The sequence below is a fragment of the Lichenostomus cassidix genome, unplaced genomic scaffold (assembly GCF_008360975.1).
Source record: "Lichenostomus cassidix isolate B80296 unplaced genomic scaffold, HeHo_3.0 HiC_scaffold_39, whole genome shotgun sequence".
In the NCBI taxonomy this organism is placed as follows: Eukaryota; Metazoa; Chordata; class Aves; order Passeriformes; family Meliphagidae; genus Lichenostomus; species Lichenostomus cassidix.
The window spans coordinates 1,497,549-1,515,770 of record NW_028147446.1 but is presented as its reverse complement, the minus strand read 5'-3'; the positions used below and the strand labels follow the sequence as shown (position 1 = coordinate 1,515,770).

The 18,222-nt window shown below is 40.2% G+C and overlaps 1 protein-coding gene across 1 annotated transcript in view; it reads right to left on the bottom strand.

Annotated features, from left to right (window-relative positions):
* The window catches only part of LOC146422680 (A-kinase anchor protein 8-like), a 33,200-nt gene extending 15,211 nt beyond the window's left edge, over positions 1 to 17,989 (bottom strand). The window contains exons 1-9 of the mRNA XM_085045785.1: positions 17,877 to 17,989; positions 15,035 to 15,073; positions 13,469 to 13,501; positions 11,282 to 11,546; positions 9,197 to 9,362; positions 8,450 to 9,061; positions 4,375 to 4,513; positions 2,361 to 2,405; positions 225 to 309 (exon numbers count right to left, since the gene is read on the bottom strand). Of these exons, the coding sequence (XP_084901911.1) occupies positions 225 to 309; positions 2,361 to 2,405; positions 4,375 to 4,513; positions 8,450 to 9,061; positions 9,197 to 9,362; positions 11,282 to 11,546; positions 13,469 to 13,501; positions 15,035 to 15,073; positions 17,877 to 17,895 (1,403 nt within the window). The 5' untranslated portion in view covers positions 17,896 to 17,989. The remainder of the gene's footprint in view (positions 1 to 224; positions 310 to 2,360; positions 2,406 to 4,374; positions 4,514 to 8,449; positions 9,062 to 9,196; positions 9,363 to 11,281; positions 11,547 to 13,468; positions 13,502 to 15,034; positions 15,074 to 17,876) is intronic.
* Between the last annotated feature and the right edge of the window lie 233 nt (positions 17,990 to 18,222).

Here is an 18,222-nt window from a genome sequence, read left to right as displayed (position 1 = left end):
AAAAATTCCCAAAAAATTCCAAAAATAAAAAAAATTCCCTGAAAATTCCAAAAAAAATCCCCAAAATCCCCTGAAATTCCCAGAAAATTCAGAAAAATTCCTCAAAAATTCTCCAAAAATCCCAGAAAATTCAGAAAAATTCCCAAAAAAAATCCCAAAAATCCCCCAAAATCCCAAAAAATTCCCAAAAAATTCTCAAAATTCCCAAATCCCCAAATCCCCACCTGTCCATGGCTCTGTCTCTCATCCTGTCTCTCCTCCGTTGCTTTTCCCGTTTTTTCTTCAATTCCTCATCTTCCTCTTCAGATCCTGAGGGAAAATTGGGAATTTTCATCCCAAAAAAATATCATTTTGAGAAAAAATTTCACTTATTTTTTGGGAGAAATTTTTTTTACTTTTTTTTTTTTTTTAGTAATGATGAAATTAAAAAATATTTTGTTGTAAAAGGAAATCAAAAGTAATAAAAATAGGAAATAATAATAAATATATGAATAATATAACAAAATAATAAAAATATGACAAAACAGTATTATAACTGAAATATTAAAAATATAATATAAAATATATATAAATATATATAAATAAAAATATAAAAATAATATAATAAAAATATATCAATAAAATAACAAAATACAAAAACCCTAAAACAATAAAATAAAAAATTAAATAAATATAATGTAACATACAATAAAAATAAAAAATATTAAAATAATATTTCAAATTAAATAAATATTTTATCTAATATAAAAATATTTTTATCCCCAAAAAATTTTCCCATCATTCCCAAAGCCCCAAATCCATGGATTTTCCCCTTTTTTTCCCACTTTTTTCCCAATTTTTTCCCCAATTTTTTCCATCTTTCCTGGGTTTTTTTCCCATTTTCCCCTGATTTTTCCCCATTTTTCCCTCATTTTTCTCCATTTTTCCCAATTTTCCCTGATTTTTCCCCATTTTTCCCTCTTTGTTCCCAATTTTTTCCTCTTCTCTCCCCATTTTTTCCCTTTTTTCCCCCATTTTTCCCTGGAATTTTTCCCCATTTTCCCCAAATCTCAGCAGCTTTGGCTTCCTTGGGAATTCCTTGACAAAACTACTAAAATTCCCTAAAAAACCCCAAAAAAATTCCTTAAAAAACCTCCAAAAATTCCTTAAAAAACCCCTGAAATTTCCTCAAAAAAAACCCCAAAATTTCCCTGAAAAAACCAAAAAAATTCCCAAAAAAACTCCAAAATTTCCTAAAAACAAAAAAAAAAACTTCTCTAAAAATAACCCCAAAAATTCCCTAAAAAAATCCCCAAAATTCCATTTAAAAACAAAACAAAAAAATTCCCTAAAAAACCCCAAAAAAATCCCTAAAAAACCTTAAAATCCCTAAAAAAACAAAAAAAAATCCCTAAAAAAACCCCAAAAATTCCCTAAAAATCAAAAAAAATCCTCAAAATCTCCATTTGGCCCCAAAATTCCAGGAATTCTCCCGGAAAAAATGGAATTTAGGATCTCCTGGGAAGCAAATCCAGAATTTCTTCAGAATCTCCTGGAAAAGAGAAAAAAAGGAAAATTAAAGTTCATTTTTCTTGGAATTTTCTCCCAATTTTCTGGTGGGAAAAGCAGGAATTTGGAAATTTCCCAAATTTTTATGGATATTTTACCAAAAAATTTAATTTTTTCATGGAATTTTCCAGTTTTTCCTATTTTTTCCCCACTTTCTTCCCAATTTTTTTTCAATTTTTCCCAATTTTTTCCTATTTTTCCCGATTTTTTTCTCAATTTCCCCCAATTTTTCTGTTTTTCCGAATCTTTCAAAATTTCTTTCCCAATTTTTTCCCAATTATTCTCATTTTTTTGTCAGTTTTTTTCCCCATTTTCTTCAGATTTTCTCTATTTCCATCAATTTTTCCCACTTGTTTCCAATTTTTTCCCATTTTTTCCCCATTTTCTCCAATTTTCCCCAATTTTTCTCCAATTTTCCCATTTTTCCCCCATTTTTCCCAATTCTCCTCCAATTTTCCTCCAATTTTTCCCATTTTTTTCCCAATTTTCCTCCAATTTTTCCCAACTTTTCCCATTTTTTTCCCAAATTTTCCCAATTTTTTGCATTTTTTCCCAGTTTTTCCCAATTTTTTCCCCAAATTTTCCATTCCCACAATTTTTTGGGAATCCCAGGATGGAAAAATCCCTTTGGGAATCCAAAGAGGTGAAAAAAATTCCGGAAAATTCCATTTTTTGGGATCAATTCTGGACATTCCAAGCATTCAAAATTCCTCCAGGGCTGGAAAATTCCCAAATTTTCCCAAATTTTCTCAAAATTTCTCAAATTTTCCCAAAATTTTCCGGGATTTTGGGAATTCCAGGATTACTTACACCTTTCTCAGCTTCATCCAAGTTCTCTTCTCCTTCTCCATCTTCTCCTGGAAAAAAAAATGGGAAAAATCAGCTGGAAAAATTCTGGGAATGAGGAAAAATGGGTTGGAAATGGGAAAATTCTGGAAATTCATGGAAAATTTGTGGAAAATTCGTGGGAAATTCAAGGAAAATTCATAGGAAAAGGGGAAATTCACGGAAAATTTGTGGAAAATTCAAGGAAAAGAATAAAAATTCGTGGAAAATTCATGGAAAATCTGCGGAAAATTCAAGGGAAAAAAGGGAAATCCCAGGAAAAAGCTGAAAATTCTCCAAGAAATCCAGGAAAATCCCAGCAAAAAGCTAGAAAATCCCAGAAAAAAGGCAGAAAATCCCAGAAAATCCAGGAAAATCCAGAAAACCCCAGGAAAAGTGGGAAAATCCCAGAAAAAAGCTGGAAAATCCCAGAAAATCCCAGAAAAACACAGAAAAAAGGCAGAAAAACCCAGAAAAATGCTATAAAATCCCAGGAAAAGTGGGAAAAATCCCAGGAAAAAGGCAGAAAAATCCCAGAAAATCCTGGGAAATCCCAGAAAAATCCCAGAAAATCCCAGAAAAATCCCAGCAAAAAGCTAGAAATTCCCAGGAAAAAGGCAGAAAATCCTGGAAAAAAGCTGGAAAATCCCAGAAAATCCCAGAAAAAAGCTGGAAAATCCCAGAAAATCCAGTAAAACCCCAGAAAAAAGGCAGAAAATCCCAGAAAAATCCCAGAAAAAAGGCAGAAAATACCAGAAAAAAGCTGGAAAATCCCAGAAAATCCCTGAAAAAACCTAGAAATTCCCAGCAAAAAGGCAGAAAATCCCAGAAAAAAGCTAGAAACTCCCACAAAAATCCCAGAAAATCCCAGAAATTCCCAGAAAATTCCAGAAAAAAAGCTAGAAAATCCCAGAAAATCCCCAGAAATTCCCAGAAAAAAGGCAGAAAATCCCAGAAAAAAGGCAGAAAATCCCAGAAATTCCCAGAAAAATCCCAGAAAACCCCAGAAAAAAGATGGAAAATCCCAGAAATTCCCAGAAAAATCCCAGAAAACCCCAGAAAAAAGATGGAAAATCCCAGAAATTCCCAGAAAAATCCCAGAAAAAAGCTAGAAATTCCCAGAAAAATCCCAGAAAAAAAGCTAGAAAATCCCAGAAAATTCCCAGAAAATCCCAGAAAAAAGCTAGAAATTCCCAGCAAAAAGGCAAAAATTCCCAGAAAAATGCCAGAAATTCCCAGAAAAATCCCAGAAAATTCCAGAAAAAAGCTGGAAAATCCCAGAAAATCCCCAGAAAAAAGCTGGAAAATCCCAGAAAAAAGCTGGAAAATCCCAGAAAATCCCAGCAAAAAGGCAGAAAATCCCAGAAAAATCCCAGAAAATCCCAGAAAAAAGCTAGAAATTCCCAGAAAAATCCCAGAAAATCCCAGAAAAAAGCTGGAAATTCCCAGAAATTCCCAGAAAATCCCAGAAATTCCCAGAAAATCCCAGAAATTCCCAGAAAAATCCCAGAAAAAAGCTAGAAATTCCCAGAAAAATCCCAGAAAAAAGCTAGAAATTCCCAGAAAAATCCCAGAAAAAAGCTAGAAATTCCCAGAAAAATCCCAGAAAATCCCAGGAAAAAGGCAGAAATTCCCAGAAAATTCCAGAAAAAAGCTGGAAAATCCCAGAAATTCCAAAAAAATCCCAGAAATTCCCAGAAAAATCCCAGAAAATCCCAGAAAAAAGCTGGAAAATCCCAGAAAATCCCAGAAAAAAGCTAGAAAATCCCAGAAAAATCCCAGAAAATCCCAGAAAAAAGCTGGAAAATCCCAGAAAATGCCAGAAAAAAGCTAGAAAATCCCAGAAAAATCCCAGAAAATCCCAGAAAAAAGCTGGAAAATCCCAGAAAATCCCAGGAAAATCCCAGAAATTCCCAGAAAAAAGCTAGAAAATCCCAGAAATTCCCAGAAAATTCCCAGAAATTCCCGGAAAACCCCAGCAATTCCCAGCCCCCTCCTCACCCCGCTCAGATCCGTCGTTGTCGCTGTCACTCCGCGGGTTTTTCCCGTCAGGATCCTCAGGATTTGGGGATCTTTTCCTCTTGCGGAACTCCGGCTCCGAGCGACTCGCCGAGCGGCTGCGGAACCAGCGGCGCTTGCCCTGAGAATTCCCAAAAAATATTGGGAATTAGGGGGGGAATGGAGGGGAGAGGGAGGAGGGGAGAAGCTGAGAGGGTTGGGGGGAAATCTAATGATTTTGGGGGAAAATCTATGATTTTGGGGGAAAATTTCAAGGATTTTGAGAGAAAAATCCAAAGATTTTGGAGAAAAATTCAGGGATTTTGGGAGAAAAATCCAAAGATTTTAGGAGAAAAATCCAAAGGTTTTAGGAGAAAAATCCAAAGGTTTTGGGAGAAAAAATCAAAGATTTTGGGAGAAAAATTCAAAGATTTTGGGAGAAAAATTCAAAGATTTTGGGAGAAAAAATCTGGGATTTTGGGAGAAAAATTCAGGGATTTTGGGGGAAAAATCCAAGGATTTGGGGGGAAATCCCGAAAATGGGAGACTCAGGGGAGGCAAAATCAAAGGATTTGGGAGAAAAATCCATGAGTTTTGGGGGAAAATCCACAGATTTTGAGAGAAAAATCCAAAGATTTTAGGAGAAAAATCCAAAGATTTTAGGAGAAAAATCCAAAGATTTTGGAGAAAAATCCAAAGATTTTGGGAGAAAAATCCAAAGATTTTGGGAGAAAAATCCAAAGATTTTGGGAGAAAAATCCAAAGATTTTGGGAGAAAAATTCAGGGATTTTGAGGAAAATCCCGAAAATGGGAGACTCAGGGGAGGCAAAATCAAAGGATTTGGAGAAAAATCCCTGAGTTTTGGGGGAAAATCCAAGGATTTTGGGGAAAATCTTGGGAATTAGGGTGGGAATGGGAGGGGTTGGGGGAAATCCTGGAAATTGGAGCCTCAGGAGGGGAAAATCCCAGGATTTTGGGGAAAAATCCAAGAGTTTTGGGGGAAAATCCAAGGATTTTGGGGGAAAATCCTGGAAATTAGAGCCTCAGGAGGGGAAAATCCAGGAGTTTGGGAGAAAAATCCAAGGATTTTGGGGGAAATCCTGAAAACTGGAGACTCAGGAGGGGAAAATCTGAGAGTTTTGGGGGAGAAATCTTGGGAATTAGAGTCTCAGAGGTGGAAAAATCCAAGGATTTTGGGGGAAATCCCAAAAATTAGAGCCTAAGGGGTGCAGAATTCAAGGATTTTGGGAGAAAATTCCAAGGATTTTGGGGAAAATCTTGGGAATTAAGGTGGGAATGGGAGGGGTTGGGGAATGATGGGGAGGGGAGAGGCAGGAGGGGAAAATCTGAGAGGTTTGGGGGAAAAATCTAAGGATTTTGGGGAAAAAATCCAAGGATTTTGGGAAAAATCCTGGAAATTGGAGCCTCAGGAGGGGAAAATCCAAGAGTTTGGGAGAAAAATCCCAGAATTTTGGGGAAAATCTGGGAATTAGGGATGGGAGAGGAAGAATTCCAGGGGTCTGGGGGGAAAATCCTGAAAATCAGAGCCTAAGGGGTGCAAAATCCAAGGATTTGGGAGAAAATCCTGGAAATCAGAGCCTCAGGGGAGGCAAAATCTAAGGATTTTGGGGGAAAATCCTGGAAGTCGGAGAGTCAGGAGGGGAAAATCTAAGAGTTTTGGGGGAGAAATCTTGGGAATTAGCGTCTCAGGGGTGGAAAAATCCAAGGATTTTGGGGAAAAATCCAAGGATTTTGGGGGAAATCCGGGAATTAAGGGTGGGAATGGAAGAGTGGGAAAAAAGTGGGAAAAACCTCGGAAGAAAGTGGGAAAACCTATGAAAAATGTGGAAAAAAACACAAAAAAAAGTGGGGAAAAGTGGGAAAAATTGGAAAAAAAGTGGTAAAAAAGTGGGAAAAAGTGGGAAAAATTGGGGAAAAAGTGGGAAAAATGGGGAAACCCTGGGAAAAGGTGGGAAAAAGTGGGAAAAACCTGGGAAGAAAGCGGGAAAACCCATGAAAAATGTGGAAAAAACCGAGAAAAAAGTGGGAAAAATTGGGGAAAAAGTGGGAAAACCCATGAAAAATGTGGAAAAAACCAAGAAAAAAGTGGGGAAAAAGTGGGGAAAAAGTGGGGAAAAAGTGGGGAAAAAGTGGGGAAAAAGTGGGGAAAAAGTGGGGAAAAAGTGGGAAAACCCATGAAAAATGTGGAAAAAACCAAGAAAAACGTGGGGAAAATTGGAAAAAAACTGGAAAAAAGTGGGAAAAAGTGGGGAAAAAGTGGCAAGAAGGGGGGAAAAAAGAGGGAAAAACCAAGAAAAAAGTGGGAAAATTGGGGAAAAGTGGGAAAACCTGGGAAAAAAGTGGGAAAAATTGGGGAAAACCTGGAAAAAAGTGGGAAAAATTGGGGAAAACCTGGAAAAAAGTGGGAAAAATTGGGGAAAACCTGGAAAAAAGTGGGAAAAATTGGGGAAAACCTGGAAAAAAGTGGGAAAAAACTGGGGAAACCTGGGAAAGAAGTGGGAAAAAGTGGGAAAACCCATGAAAAATGTGGAAAAAACCAACTAAAAAAGTGGGGAAAAGTGGGAAAAATTGGAAAAAAACTGTAAAAAACTGGGGAAAAAGTGGGAAAAAGTGGGAAAAAGCTGGGAAAAAAGTGGGGAAAAAGTGGGAAAACCCATGAAAAATGTGGAAAAAACCAAGAAAAAAGTGGGAAAAAGTGGGAAAAATTGGGAAAAACCTGGAAAAAAGTGGGGGACAAGTGGGAAAAACCTGGAAAAAAGTGGGGAAAAAGTGGGAAAAAAGTGGGGAAACCTGGGAAAGAAGTGGGAAAAAGTGGGAAAACCCATGAAAAATGTGGAAAAAACCAAGTAAAAAAGTGGGAAAAATTGGGGGAAAATTGGGAAAAAACTGGAAAAAACTGGGGAAAAAGTGGGAAAAATTGGGAAAAAGTGGGGAAAAGTGGGAAAACCCATGAAAAGTGTGGAAAAAACCAAGAAAAAAGTGGGAAAAATTGGAAAAAACTTGGAAAAAAGTGGGAAAAAGTGGCAAGAAGGGGGAAAAATGAGGGAAAAACCAAGAAAAAAGTGGGAAAATTTGGGGAAAAAGTGGGAAAACCTGGGAAAGAAGTGGGAAAAAGTGGGAAAACCTGGGAAAGAAGTGGGAAAAAGTGGGAAAAACCTGGAAAAAAGTGGGAAAGAAGTGGGAAAACCCATGAAAAATGTGGAAAAAAACACAGAAAAAAAGTGGGAAAAACTGGAAAAAAAGTGGGAAAAATTGGGTAAAAACTGGGAAAAAAGTGGGAAAAAGTGGGAAAAAGTGGGAAAACCCATGAAAAATGTGGAAAAAACCAAGAAAAAAGTGGGAAAAATTGGAAAAAACCAGGAAAAAAGTGGGAAAAAGTGGGGAAAACCTGGAAAAAAGTGGGAAAAAAGTGGGGAAACCCATGAAAAGTGTGGAAAAAACCAAGAAAAAAGTGGGAAAAAGTGGGAAAAATTGGGAAAAATCTGGAAAAAAGTGGGGAAAAAGTGGGAAAGAAGTGGGGAAGAAGTGGGGAAGAAGTGGGAAAACCCATGAAAAATGTGGAAAAAACCACAGAAAAAAAGTGGGAAAAATTGGGAAAAAAGTGGGAAAAATTGGGTAAAAACTGGGAAAAAAGTGGGAAAAAGTGGGAAAACCCATGAAAAATGTGGAAAAAACCAAGAAAAAAGTGGGAAGAACTGGAAAAAAAGTGGGAAAAATTGGGGAAAACCTGGGAAAAAAGTGGGAAAAAGCAAGAAAAAAGCGGGAAAAATTGGGAAAAACCTCAAAAAAAGCGGGAAAATTTGGGGAAAACCTCAAAAAAAGCGGGAAAATTTTGGGAAAAGGTGGGAAAACCTGGGAAAAAGTGGGAAAAATTGGGAAAAACCTCAAAAAAATTGGGAAAATTTGGGAAAAAGGTGGGAAAACCTGGGATAACCTGGGAAAAGGCGGGAAAAACCTCAAAAAAAGCGGGAAAATTTGGGGAAAAGGTGGGAAAACCTGGGAAAAAGTGGGAAAACCCCGACAAACCCCCCAAAATCCCCGGAATTCCCTACTCACCATGCCAGCATTCCAAGGAAAAGCTCCCATCCTCTCCCTGCTCCTCCTGCCCATCCCGAAATTCCCGGCTCTGCCCACGGCCGGCATTCCCAGCATCCCGAAATCGCCAGGATAATCCGGATACTCCTGGTATTCCCCGGGATAATCGCCGGGATAATCCCCCGGATAATCTCCCGGGTAATCCGCGGGATAATCTCCGGGATATTCGGGATAATCGGCGGGATATTCGGGATAATCCCCGGGATATTCCGGCGGCGCCAAGGCCTGGGAGAAGAGGGAGGGCAGAGGGCGGGAGGAGGAGGAGGAGGAGGAGGAGGAGGAGGAGGAGGAGGAGGGAGGAAGGCCGCGGTTTGGCGGGAACTGGGAGTCGGCCCAGCGCGGGAATTCGGCGATTCTGGCGGGAATTCGGCAGCGAGGGGCGGAGCGAAGGCGGAGGGAGGAGCTGGAGGTGGAGCTGGAGGTGCTGCGGGTGGGGATGGCGAAGGAGCCGCAGTGATTCCCAGAGGGAATTTCCTGGTCAGGGAAAGGGCAGAACGGCTGAGAAGGGAACGAGGAGAAGCGGAAAGAGCTGGAAAAGAACAGAAAAACATGGGTTAGAGTCATGGAAAAAATCTGGCAAAAACTGGGTTAAAGTGGTTGAAAAATGGGCGAAAAAACCTGGAGAAATGGGACTAAAAGGGGAAAAAGTTGGGGGGAAAATTGGTTTGAATGGTGGAAAAAAATTGGGAAAAACTGAAATCAGAGTAGTAGAAAAATGGGAATAAAGGGGAGAAAAACTGGGAAAAACTTGGGGTTGGATTTGTGGGAATTCTGGGTGGGGATGGCGAAGGAACCGCAGCGGTTCCCAGAGGGAATTTCCTGATCCGGGAAAGGGCAGAACGGCTGCGAGGGGAACGAGGAGAAGCGGAAAGAGCTGGAAAAAAAATAAGGAAAAGTTGGTTAGAATCATCGAAAAATGAGTGGAAAAAACCTGGGAAAAATTGGGTTAGAGTGATGGAAATACGGGTGAAAAAACCTGGAGAAATGGGATTAAAAGGGGAAAAAATTGGGAAAAAATTGGGATTATAGTGGTGCAAAAATGGGAAAAAATAGGGGAAAAATTGGGCTTGGAGTGGTGGGAAAATGGGAATAAAGAGGGAAAACTTGGGGTTGGATTTGTGGGAATCCCAAAGGATCCACAGCGATTCCCAGTGGGAATTTCCTGATCAGGGAAAGGGCGGAACGGCTGGGAGCGGAACGAGGAGAAGTGGAAAGAGCTGGAAAAGAACAGAAAAACATGGATTAGAGTCATGGAAAAATCCTGGAAAACACCTGGAAAAAATTGGGTTAGAGTGGTGGGAAGAATGGGTGAAAAAAACTGGAAAAATGGGATTAAAGGGGGAAAAAATCGGGAAAAAATTGGGAAAAAATTGGGATTATAGTGGTGCAAAAATGGGAAAAAATTGGGGAAAAATTGGGCTTGGAGTGGTGGGAAAATGGGAATAAAGAGGGAAAACTTGGGGTTGGATTTGTGGGAATTCTGGGTGGGGATGGCGAAGGATTCACAGTGATTCCCAGAGGGAATTTCCTGCTCAGGGAAAGGGCAGAACGGCTGGGAGGGGAAGGAGGAGAAGCGGAAAGAGCTGGAAAAGAACAGAAAAACATGGGTTAGAGTCATGGAAAAATCCTGGAAAAAACCTGGAAAAAAAATGGTTAGAGAGAGAAAAAAATCCTGGAAAAAATTGGATTACAGTGGTGGGAAAAATGGGCGAAAAAAACTGGAAAAATGGGATTAAAAGGGGAAAAAATTGGGGAAAACTTGGGGGAAAATGGGAGGAAAATTGGGGGAAAATTGGGGAAAAATCGGGGAAAAAATCGGGGAAAAGTCAGGGAAAAATTGGGGGAAATTGGGGAAAAATCGGGGAAAAATTGAGAAAAAATTGGGATTGTAGTGGTGCAAAAATGGGAAAAAATTGGGGAAAAATTGGGATTGGAATGCTGGAAAAATGGGTGAAAAAACCTGCAAAAATGGGATCACAGGGGGAAAAAAAATCAGGAAAAAATTTGGATTAGAGCAGTGGAAAAATGGGATTAAAAAGGGAAAAATTGGGGAAAAATTGGGATTAGTGTAGTGGAAAAATGGGATAGAAGAGGAAAAAAAAACCTGGAAAAAATCCAGATGAGAATCTGGGACAAGACAAAGATTTGAAATTCGGGAATGAACACAAACCTGCAGATTTTTGGGAATTCTTTCCCAGTTTTCCCACCTCTCCTGAGTTAAAATCTAGAATTAATCACTCAAATTTTTTGGAGAAACTCTGAAATTTGGGGATAAAACAGCCTAACTCAGAAATTTGGGAATAAACCTAAATTCCACGGAATTTTGGGATGAAATTCCAACCTCTCCTGAGTTAAAATCTAGATTTAATCACTCAAATTTTTGGGAAAAACTCTGGAATTTGGGAATAAAAAAGCATAGCTCTAAAATTCGGGAATAAACCCAAATTCCCTAATTTTTGGGAATTCTTTCCCAGTTTTCCCACCTGTCCTGAGTTAAAATCTAGAACTAAACACTCAAATTTTTGGGAAAAACACTGGGAAAAACACTGAAATTCGGGAATAAAACTGCGTAACTCAGAAATTCGGGAATAAACCCAAAACCCATGGAATTTGGGAATTTTTGGATGAAATTCCCACCTCTCCTGAGTTAAAATCCAGAATTAATCACTCAAATTTTTGGGAAAAACTCTAGGAAAAATACTGAAATTTGGGGATAAAACAGCCCAACCCAGAAATTCGGGAATAAACCCAAAATCCCACGGAATTTTTGGGAATTCTCTCCCATTTTCCCACCTGTCCTGCTCGTCCCCTGCCTCCCCAGCTCCCTCCTTGGAGAGCAGGTCGAGGCGCTGGTTGATCTTGGCGATGATGGAATCGGAATTTTCCGCGGGAATCCCCTGGAAGGTTCCGGAAAGCTCGGCGGCGCCGGCGGGAAACGCCAGCTCAGCGCTTTTGGGGTTCTCCCAGGAGGAGCTGGAGGTGGTGGTTGGGGTGAAGGAGTAGGAGGAACCGGCTGGGGTGGAGCTCTGGGGGGTGTAGTAGTCGTAGCCTTCGTAGCCTGCAAGGGAATTAATGAATTGGTTAATTAATCAGTTAATAAATGGGGTAATTAGGGAGTTATTTAAGGGTTAATTCGGTTTTTGAAGGATTAATTCCTTTACTGAAGGAGGTGGAGCCAAGCAGGAAAAATCAAAGGAAGATTCTGAGAGAATTTGGGGGTTGGAGGAGTCAGAACCTGCAGTAATTAGCTCATTAATTGGTTATTAATTGATTATTAGGGGGTTAATTAAGGGGTTAATTCAGATTTTGAAGGATTAATTCTGTGATTTCAGGGGTGAAGGAGTAGGAGGAACCAGCTGGGGTGGAGCTCTGAGGGGTGTAGTAGTCGTAGCCTTCGTAGCCTGCAAGGTAATTAATGACTTGGTTAATTAATTGGGTAATTAATGGGGTAATTAAAGGGTTAATTTAATTATTAAAGGATTAATTCCATTACTGAAGGAGTTGGATCCAAGCAGGAAAAATGAATGGAAGATTCTGAGGGAATTTGGGGGTTGGAGGAGTCAGAAACTGCAGTAATTAGTTCATTAATTAGTTATTAATTGATTATTAGAGATTAATTAGGGGTTAATTCAGATTTTGAAGGATTAATTCTGTGATTTCAGGGGTGAAGGAGTAGGAGGAACCGGCTGGGGTGGAGCTCTGAGGGGTGTAGTAGTCGTAGCCTTCGTAGCCTGGAAGGTAATTAATGAATTGTTAATTAATTGGGTAATTAATGGGCTAATTAAAGGGTTATTTCAGTTTTTGAAGGATTAATTCCATTACTGAAGGAGTTGGAGCCAAGCAGGAAAAATGAATGGAAGATTCTGAGGGAATTTGGGGGTTGGAGGAGTCAGAAACTGCAGTAATTAGTTCATTAATTAGTTATTAATTGATTATTAGGGGGTTAATTAGGGAGTTAATTCAATCATTAAGATGTTAGTTCCATTATTGGAGAAGTTGGACACAAGGAGGAAAAATGAAGGGAAAGTTTTGGGATAATTTCAAAGGAATTTGGGGGTTGGAGGAGTCAGAACCCTTCAATTATTGAAGAATTAATTAAGAAATGGGTTTATTAGGGGTTAATTAATGGATTAATTCAGTTTTTGAAGAATTTATTCTGTTATTTAAGGAGTTGGAGCCAAGCAGGAAAAATGAAGGGAAAGTTTTGGGATAATTTCAAAGGAATTTGGGGGTTGGAGGAGTCAGAAACTGCAGTAATTAATTCATTAATTGGTTATTTAATTGATTATTAGTGAAATAATTAAGGGATTGATTCAGTAATTGAAGGATTAATTCTGTTATTGGAGAAGTTGGAGCCAAGCAGGAAAAATCAAGGGAAAAGTTGGGATAATTTCAAAGGAATTTGGGGGTTGGAAGAGTCAGAAACTGCAGTAATTAATTCATTAATTGGTCATTAATTGATGATTAGTACGTTAATTAAGGAATTGATTAAGTTATTAAAGGATTGATTTTAAAAAAAGGGGAAAAGGGGAAAAAAGGGAGAAAAAAGGGAGAAAAAAGGGAGAAAAATGGGAGAAAAAAGGGAGAAAAAAGGGAGAAAAAAGGGAGAAATAAAGCAGAAAAAAGGGAGAAAAAAGGGAGAAAAAAGGGAGAAAAAAGGGAGAAAAAAGGGAGAAAAAAGGGAGAAAAAAGCTGGAAAAAAGCTGGAAAAAAGATGGAAAAAAGATGGAAAAAAGAGGAAAAAATAATTGAAAAAAAGAGGAAAAAGATGGAAAAAAAGGAGAAAAGAAGGAAAAAAAGAGGAAAAAAGGTGAAAAAAAGGAGAAAAAAGATGGAAAAAAACCAAAAAAAGGTGAAAAAAGGCAGAAAAACCCCAAAATTGTGGAATTAACAGAAAATCCAATCAGAGCTGAATGAGGAGAAAGAGAAATTCCCAAATTCCTGAGGATTGAACCCAAAATCCAGGGAATTCTCACCCACCTTGCCAGCTGGTCGTGTTTGCAGCATAGGAACCTGGAGAAGAGAAAAAATGGGAATTTTTGTCAGGAAAAAAGGGAAAATTTGGGGGTAAACAGGCAAAGGTTGGGGGATTTTGGGGAAAAATTGGGGATTTTGGGGAAAAAAATTGTGATTTTGGGAAAAATGAGATTTTAGGGTGAAAAAATGGGGATTTTGGGGAAAAATTTGGGGATTTTGGGGGAAAAAATGGGGATTTTGGGAGGAAAATTTGGGGATTTTGGGGAAAATTTGGGGATTTTGGGGGAAAAAACGGGGAAAAGGAGGGAAAAGGAAAAAGGAAAGGAAAATGTGGGGGAAGGAAAAAAAAGGAAAAAAGAAAAAAGGGAGAAAATGGGGAAAAGGGGGAAAAAGGAGAAAAAGGGAAAAAAGGAGGAAATAAAGACAAAAGAGGGAAAAAATTGGGGAAAAAGGGGAAAAAGGAGAAGGAAAATAGGAGAAAAAGGGAGAAAAATGGGAGGAAAATTGGAGAAAATAGAGGGAAATAGGGAAAAATGGAAAAATATTTTAAAAATAGGGAAAATGGGGGAAAAATGGGAAAAAAGGAGGAAAAATGGAAGGAAAAAGGAAGGAATGGAGAAAAAAAGAAAAAAGGGGAAAATGGGAGAAAGGAAAAAAGAGGAAATAAAGACAAAAAAGGGAGAAAAATGGGAGAAAAAAGAGGAAAAAAATGGGAGAACAATAGGGAAAAATAGAAAAAAAATAGGAAAAAAGTGGGAGAAAATGGGGGAAAAATGGGAAAAAAGGAAGAAAAAGTTCAGGAAAAAGGGAAGGAATCGAGAAAAAAGGGAAAAATGGGAAAAAGGAAAGAAAGAAATTAAAGACAAAAAAAGGAGGAAAATGGGAGAAAAATGGAGAAAAAATGGGAGAAAAATGGGGGGAAATGGAAAAAAATAGAAAAAATAGGGAAAAAAATAGGAAAAAATGGGGGAAAATGGGAAAAAATAGGAAAAAATGGGGGAAAAGAAGGGAAAAGGGAGAGGGAGAAGAGAAGGAAAAGGGAAGGAAAAAGTTCAGGAAAAGGGAAGGAATAGAGAGAAAAAAGGGAAAAATTGGAAAAAGGAAAAAACCAGAATAAAGACAAAAAAAGGAGGAAAATGGGAGAAAAATGGAGAAAAAAGGAAGAAAAGAGGGAGAAAAATGGAGAAAAAAGGGAGAAAAAGGAGAAAAATGGGGGAAAAAAATGGAAAAAACCTAGAAAAAATAGGGAAAAAATGGGGAAAAATAGAAAAAAATTGGAAAAAAATAGGAGAAAAATAGAAAAAAATAAAGAAAAAAAGGGGAAGAGAAGGGGAAAAGGGAGAGGAAAAAGAGAAGGAAAAGGGAAGGAAAAAATTCCAGAAAAAGTTGGGAAAAACTTGGGAAAAAATGGGGGAAAATTGAAAAAAAATTGGAAAAAAATAGGAGAAAAATAGAAAAAAAAATAGGAATAAATGGGGGAAAAGAAGGAGAAAAGGGAGAGGAAAAAGAGAAGAAAAAGGGAAGGAAAAGAATTCCAGGAAAAACTGGGAAAAACTTGGGAAAACTCACCCTGAGTGCTGGAGGCTGCAGTGCTCCAAGCTCCATATCCTGCAGGAAAAAACCAAAATCCAGATCAGGAAAAATGGAAAAATTCCCAATTTTTCCATCCCCAAATCCCCAATTCCCAATTTAAGGATTTCAAACCCCCAAATCCAAAGGTTATCCTGGAAAAAAAAGAGGAATGATCCCCAAAAAAAGCAGAATTTGGGGGTTTTTGGGTAGAATTTGCTTTTCCTGGTCGCTTTTGGAAAAGAAATTTGGAAATGTTGAGGTTTGGAGGGAAAATTTTCCCGGAATTTTCAAAAAAATTGAGGTTTTTGGCCCAAATTTCTCTGTTTTCCGATGGATTTTTGTCCTTTTGGGATGAAATTCCTTCGTTTTGTGTCTTTGGCTGTTGCAATTCCCATTATTCTGTTTATTTTTCCAAGGAAAATGGAGATAAAAACCTTGAGATTCCAGCAGGAATTTGATTAATTCCACAATTCAATATTCCAGGAGGAAAATCTTTGGGGAATAAATCCTAAAGTCTTCATTTTTTGGGATAAAATCCACGAAATCCATGAAAAAACAGGAAAAAAAAACACTGGGAAAGGAGAAAAGATGAATTTTCTGGAGGTTCTTGATTTTTATGAAGGAATTTTTTCCCCAGGAAGAAAAATTTTTATAAAAAAGTCTTTAATAATAAACTTTCTAAAAAAACAATCTTTTTTTGAAGAAGAAAAATCTTTAATAATAACAAAAATTTTTTAAAAATAACAATAATAATTAAACCCAACAATAATTCCAATAAATAATATCCAAAAATTGTGAGAATTCCTTAGTTTTCCATGGAAAAAATCCAGGAGAAAATCCCTCGAAAGCTGCTCAGAGTTTATTCCTGAAAATCCAAGAATTAATTCCATAAATCCAACCAAATCTTCCCCAGGAATAAGCCGGAAATGATGGAATTTTTTCCAAGTTTTTCATCCAGAAAAATCCAAGATTTGTAGGAATGGATTGAATCCAGATTTATGAATTCCCACCTGGGTTTGATTCCCAAAAAAACTGCTAAAAACATGGAAATAAAGGTTTAAAACCACAATGGGAAATTCAGAATTCCATCAATTCCAGGCAGGAATGAGGTGATCAATCCCAGCAGAGCCACAAAATCCAAGGAAAATTGTCCTTTTTGGGATCTTGACATCCTTAAAAATGAAGGAAAATTGGATTTTTGGGGATTTTTTGGAGTTCCTAATGCAGATTTGAGAGAAGGAAAGGGTGAATTCAGGCAGGAGAGAACAAAATCCAAGGATTTGGGAATTTTTCTCTCCTCTGCCATCCCAAAAAAGCTTGGATGGAGGGAATTCCTGGGAATTCTCAGCTCAGATTGTTGGTTTTTGGGAAATCCCAGAAGAAAGTTGAGATCCGGATGACATCAGGTTGGGATTTTCCCCTTCCTAATTCCTTTTTTTTCGGAGGTGTTTTGATTCTTGTGGAATTCCAGATGTTTCCTGATGAATCCTGAGGGAAATCCTGGTGGAATTTTGAGGGAAATCCAAGGGAAATTTTAGAGAAATCCAAGGGAATTTTGAGGGAAATCCAGTGGAATTTTCAGAGAGAATTCAGGTGGAATCCTGAGGGGATCCAAGGGAATTTTGAGGGAAATCCAGGAGGAAATCCTGAGGGAAATCCAGGAGGAAATCCTGAGGGAATCCAAGGGAATTTTGAGAGAGAATCCAGGTGAATTTTGAGGGAAATCCAGGGAGAATATTGAGAGAAATCCAGGTGAAATCCTGGGAGGATCTTAGGGAATTTTGATGGGAAATCCAGGGAGAATGCTGAGGGAAATCCAGTGCAATTTTGAGGGGAAATCAAGCGGAAATCTGAGGGAAATCCAGGAGGAAATCCTGAGGGAATCCAAGGCAATTTCGAGAGGAAATCCAAGGGAATTTTGAGAGGAAATCCAGGGGAATTTTGAGGGGAAATCCGGGAGGAAATCCTGAGGGAAATCCAGGGGAATTTTGAGAGAGAATCAAGGGGAAATCCTGAGGGGAACGAAGGGAATTTTGTGGGGAAATCCTGAGCGAAATCCGGGAGGAATCCTCAGGGGATCAAGGGAATTTCAAGGGGGAATGCAGGGAGAATCCTGAGGGGATCCAAGGGAATTCTGAGGAGAAATCCTGAGGGAAATCCAGTGGAATTTCGATTGGAAATCCAGGGAGGAATCCTGAGGGAAATCCTGAGAGAAATCCAGGCGGGAATCCTGAGGGAAACCCAGGAGTGAATCCGGAGAGAAACCCAAGAGTGAATCCCGCAAGCATCTAGAGAGGAATCCGGAGGGAAATCCGCGGAGGATCCTGAGGGAGAGCCGGAGGGGATGCGAAGGGGAATTCCGGGGCGATCCCCGTGAGGAGATCCCGTGAGGACCCCGGAAAGCGGCCAAGATCCCCGGGCAGGCACCACGGGACCTCCCGGGAGGAGAACCGGGACTCCGCGGCTGTCCCCGCCGTGGGGAAGAGGCAAACTGAGGCCAGGCGGGGGGGAGGAGGAGCCGCTGCCGCCATTTTGTGTCGTCGGTAGAAATGGGCCCGGCGCCATTTCCGCCCCCCTCCCCTCAGGCAGCGACCCCCGCTCGGCCAATCAGCGCCGCCCTAGCGGTGAGTGACGTGGCGCTCAGCCAATCGGCGGCGCCGCCGCCTCACGCGGGGCGGGCGTTGCGCTTCCCGCTGCGGCGGAGCTCCCGCGGCTCGCCCGCCGGGAACGGAACCGCCGCTGACGGAGCGGCGGGACGGGAGCGCCGCTTCCCCCAGGAGCTGCGGAACCGCGGAGCCTGCCCGCCCGCCCGCCCCGCGCCGCGCCGCGCCGCACCTACCGCCGTAGCCAGGCTCCATCGCGGCCTCCTCCGCCCGCCGCCGCCGCCGCTTCACCGCCCGCTCCCCTCACTGCCGCCTGCGCACGCGCGCGGCACCGGCCGCCCTTTAGGCCCCACCCACGATGCGCCTCATTAGTTGATCATCCCAGAAGCGCGGCCCGCCCGCCGCTCCTATTGGTCAGGGTGGAATCCCGCCCACGATCTGATTGGCGGAGGCGCTCGCTCCCTGAGGGCAGCGCCTGTCAATCACGGGTGTTCTGGCTTCTGATTGGGCGGCGCGGCGGGGCGCGCTCGGTGCCGGGCTGAGGGAAGGAGGAGCTCCGCCATGGAGCTGCCGGGGCGGGAT